Source organism: Montipora capricornis, chromosome 11 (assembly GCF_036669925.1).
Source record: "Montipora capricornis isolate CH-2021 chromosome 11, ASM3666992v2, whole genome shotgun sequence".
Classification (NCBI taxonomy): domain Eukaryota; kingdom Metazoa; phylum Cnidaria; class Anthozoa; order Scleractinia; family Acroporidae; genus Montipora; species Montipora capricornis.
The window spans coordinates 29,022,950-29,027,949 of record NC_090893.1 but is presented as its reverse complement, the minus strand read 5'-3'; the positions used below and the strand labels follow the sequence as shown (position 1 = coordinate 29,027,949).

At 39.5% G+C, this 5,000-nt stretch overlaps 1 protein-coding gene across 1 annotated transcript in view; it reads left to right on the top strand.

Moving 5' to 3' along the window:
* The window catches only part of LOC138023633 (E3 ubiquitin-protein ligase TRIM71-like), a 3,734-nt gene extending 38 nt beyond the window's left edge, over positions 1-3,696 (top strand). The window contains exon 1 of the mRNA XM_068870676.1: positions 1-3,696. This exon is cut by the window's left edge and continues 38 nt beyond it. Within this exon, the coding sequence (XP_068726777.1) occupies positions 1-2,153 (2,153 nt within the window). The 3' untranslated portion in view covers positions 2,154-3,696.
* Positions 3,697-5,000: the final 1,304 nt, after the last annotated feature.

Sequence of the window (5,000 nt, the reverse complement as noted above, 5' to 3'; positions counted from 1 at the left end):
AAAAGGAAGCAGAATGCCCATTGTGCATAGAGACTGTCACAAATCCCAAGACATTACCATGTCTTCACTCATTTTGCCTTAAGTGTCTCGACAAACATGCAAACTTTGCAAGGAGACAGCTAAAAGCGACAATCAAATGTCCGGTTTGCCAGACTTCATTCCAAATTCCCGAAACAGACACCTTCGAGAATTTGCCGTCATCGTTTCATCTCAATCGATTGGTGGATGTTCTCGCTTTAGAAGATGACAGCGTACAGTCTCAAAGATGCAACAGTTGTGACGAGAACAACACGGCAACATGTTACTGTTTCGTGTGTCAGAATTTTCTGTGCGCATCTTGTTTTGAAGCTCACCAACGCTTGAAGGCCTCAAGGGGTCATCGCAATGTTTTGATCGACAAACTTCAAGCGCAAGATTTGCAAGAGTTGATCCACAGACCCGTGATGTGTTCACAGCAATATCATGAAGATCAACCCCTAGAATTTTATTGCGAGGACTGTAAAGTTCTGATTTGCCACAAGTGCACTGTTGTGAGTCATAATCGACACACCATGACAGACACTCAGAAAGCCGCACAAGAACAAAAAATGCAAATGGCCGATGCTGTGGCCAAAGTGAAAGCGGAAATTGTCAGATGTGAGAGTGAAATTCAGAAACAATCTGACCTAAAAAACAAAAATAAAATTGAAATTTTAAACGAAGAAAAGAAAATGACAGACACTGTGGAAAAATTGATTCGTGATTTGCGAGAACACGAGAGGAAAATGAAAAACAAGTTTCGTGAAATGTATGAAGCGGAACAAAAACATCACGCAACGCGACTGGAAAACTTCGAGCTGGTTGTCACCCAGCTGAAAAGCTGCTTCGAACGCTGTCAGAGTATCTTAGAAAGAAACTTCAGCGTCGAAATTCTACAAACAAATCACGCCATCCTCGAACGTTGTAATGAACTGTTAAATGTTAGAAAACCCGATCTTTACATGTCGCCACATTTACATTACTTGGTGGAAAAGAAATTAGATCTTATGGATCGAGTTGTTGTCACCAAGACTGATCCCTCAAAGTGCTTAGCTGAAGGTCAAGACAGCAAGGAAGTAAAAGAAACGAAGGAGACATATTTCGTCATTGTTACAAAGGATTCAGAAGGATTTCAATGTTATGAACATGATGATAAAATCAAAGTCGACATATTGACTCCAGAAGGCGATCAACTAAAAACAGACATTAGAGACACCACCAAAGACGGGAACTACACAGTGACATACACACCACAGTGTGCCGGACAACACAGAGTAGAGATCTTTGTGAATGGACAGCCGCTGACTGGTAGTCCTTGGATTGTGCAGGTTCATCAGCATCAATATCAATTTGCATTTCAGTTTGGTTCAGAAGGGAAGGGACGAGGAGAAGTCGATACCATTTTCGATATTGATGTGAGTCAGAAAACGGGAACGATTGCTGTTGCAGAACGCGGGATTCAAAGAATTCAACTGTTTAGCTCAGAAGGAAAGTTTCAAAGTGAGATAAAAATTGATGGTGCACCTTGTTCTGTGGCATTTACAGACTCTGGTGACCTGCTGACTTCAGTTGCGGGAAGCGACAATAAGCTTCGTGTATTCAGTGAGGAGGGTCACTTCATCAAACACATCAATGATAAACATCTTGATGATCCGTGTAACCTTTTCATTGCGAGTGATGGTCACATAATCATAACAGACGAAGGGGACAAGAAAATCAAGGTCCTCTCCCCAGACGGGAATGACTTGCTCCAGTCGTTCAGTGCCCCAGGCTGTGATAAATCCCCATTCTACGCTATTTATCACCAGGACAAATTCTTTGTTTCTTATCTCCTTGCTAATTGTGTCAAGGTATTTGACAAAACAGGTGTGTATTTACATGACATTGGCTGTAAGGGGTCCAATGATGGCCAGTTTGATGGTCCTCATGGACTCGTTATTGACAAGTACAACCGACTGATTGTGTGTGATGCAAGTAACCATAGGCTGCAACTCTTCACCCGGAGCGGCAAGTTTTTGAGTAAAATTGATGGACAGTATTTCACAAATCGCTTTCCTTCCTACGTTGCTATAAACAGTGGTGGCAGTCTCATAGTAGGCGACTACAGCAAGAGCTGCATTTTTGTTTTCCATTAAGATGTGATATATTTTTGCCTTATTAGCATAGGGCTAACGTTTTCCAATCAGCCAGCCGATAAAAAGTAATGAATATTGAAAGTGCATTGCCTAAGCTCTAACAAGCTCTGAGCAATGATGCTTTGAAAATTTGATTTTTTACAAAGAATATTATGGGATCAGTAGCACCTTTAACTGGCTAATAACTGGCTCGTTATCAAAGGTAAAAGGATTAAAATTGGAGGTTTAACTCCAGTTTAACAAGTTCTTTTAGCATTTGAAGTCAATCTTCAAATAGCATGATTGATGCCATATGTGCAAACTCATATGTTAATGCAACAAAATGTAAAGAAAGCCAAGATTCCGTTATACCTTCCCAATGAAAAGAGCTACGTACTTGAATCTGCAACTACCCTGTCGGAAAGCAAGAGAAAAACGGGAAAAAGTCCGCTGGAGAAAAAATTGTTTGTTTCAAATGGATAAATTTGGAAGTATTTTGTTTTATTATCATTCCTGTGAATTAAGTGTTTGCTTACAATTTGTTCTCAGTATTTTAAAGGTAGCAATTGTAGGCAGTAATCAATCTCGTTCCGAGGGCGCTTCTCCCTCCAAGTGAGGCAAAAGCCCTGGTTACACCTTTCTCCGATTACGGACAAGCACTTTTCTGTCGAGGTTAGAGCTAAAAAGAAAAATTGGAGTTGACGTAGAAAGTGCTTTCATTTTAACATGGCTTATCAGTCGTGCAGAAGTCTACTTAAATTTCTTAAATACTCTTTAATCAATTTTGACTGATCGCGATCTTCTCTTATCCAACGCTGTACAAGGTTAAAGCCTAGTTTTCACTTGGGAGTCAAGCGCAATCATAAGTGCGCATATTACTGGGTTGCCAGTATGGCAAACCCAGTCGGAATCTTTCGTTTCGTTTTTTCTTCCGTATCGGTAAAAGTCTTGCCTGTCACTCCCCTATTAAGTGGTGTCTTTGTGCATAGAGCCGTCTGTGCGTATTTCCTTAGGATCGAGAGGGTAGTGGGAAATGCGTAGATTTCTCTGGTAGACACAGTAGAATGATTAACTTAACCGGCAATGGCGTCGAAAGTCATTGTAACGCGAATGGCGTTTTAGTGCATCTTTAAACAAACAATACCCTTATGAAGCTCAAGAATGGAACGTCAATTGGGTAAACAACTTCAGGGGTGAAAAATAAATCTCTGGAATCTTTAAAGCGACGAGTAATGGTCTTCGACAACAATTTCATTTTTCGCCGTTGGATATCAAGTTAGCTTTGTTTCTAATATTTAATAACTTGGTATTATATACAATACTGAAGTCAAATGGCGATTCTTTTATGGATTTAACAAACATTAATTGAAGGAATCGAACGCCTTGAATGCATCACTGTGTTTACTGAAGTCGCATCTAGTAGCTCTACAAAAGCTTTTAACTAATTTGCATGTGCTGCGCCTGTGTGGCCCTGTATTGTGTAGTTGCTCCATAGGAAGGGTTTTGTGCAGCAAATGTGTTGTTTGTTTCAATAAATCCTTCGCTGGAAAAGATTTCCGTGAAATTTCCACCTTTTGTAAATTCTTGTTGTGTAATTTTCGAGCTTAACCAATTTGCATACATGTGTTGCATTATTTTTGTGGTAGTGCACTGTAAGCAGCGCATACGTCACAAAAATAAACAGGTCTGTTGGAAGCGTGATTGAGTTTCAACAAAATGAGCCCCAAAATCGGCAAAAAATTGTGACGCTGACGAATAATAAAGTAGCTGCTATTTCCAAAACGATGGAATTACTTGGTGATAAACAACCTCGTCTAGGAGAGTACATATTTGATTTTGCAGAAACAATGGTCAAACTCGATCAAGAGTTGGGCGATTGTGATCTTTGTGTTGAATTCGCACATTTCTTGTCAAACTTTATCACACTTGAAAGAAAAAAAAAAACAAACTAACAAAAACAAAAATCCGGTATCTTGCCATCAACTGACACGGATGCTTCACTGTTTCGCGAGTAAACACGCCGCGCTAACTTGATCACGGCGCCCGCTGAATTCGATGTCACTTCCGATTTTGCTATTTGCTCGGTGCAGCCAAATGTACAATAATAAAATTCAACTTAACAAAAATCTTCCAAAATGTTTTTCGCTGATGGTAACTTTTTATATTCGTGGTTCAAAATTAATGTGTTTACATGTCGTAAATTTTGTCACTGATGGCAAAGTATTTTATTCTCGATCGACTGTCCTGAAAACTTCCTTCTGCTCTTCCTAAAAACTGTGTATCAATATTTATTTACTTTCGCATCAGTATTTGTTTTGCATAAAGCAAGCTAACAAAATCTGTACCTGGCTTGATTCGCATTTGATAGCGTTAAAAAATGGAATTTTCGGTCCTATGCTTCTGTTACAAAGTGGTGTGTTTTTTAGATACTAACCCCGCCGGACAGGGATTACCGTCACTGAAGTTTTGTTTACAAAGTTGTAAGATGCTCAGAGTGCACGCTTAAACTTGTGATCAAAAGAAGTTGTGAGGGAAATTGAAAATTATCAGCATGTCAGCCTAGAAGCCAATGTTTCTCTATTTCCTTTTACTTTCTTCAATCTTTCTGGGTTCAGTACTTTGCTAGTAACCACATGTCTTCTCATGGGGCTATTAATCTAAGACTTCTACCATGGCACTACAATATACAAAACCAAAATAATATCGTGTACTGTTAGACCTACATATTACGCAAAGACAACTTGAATCTTCTGGAGGCCAAAACGCAGCTCAGTTGACAATATGGAATAAAGCGCTGTGTTACTTCAGTACCGCACGTAAGCAATGCGTGTCTATTTTTTCTAAAGATTACAGGAATTGCTTCTTTCT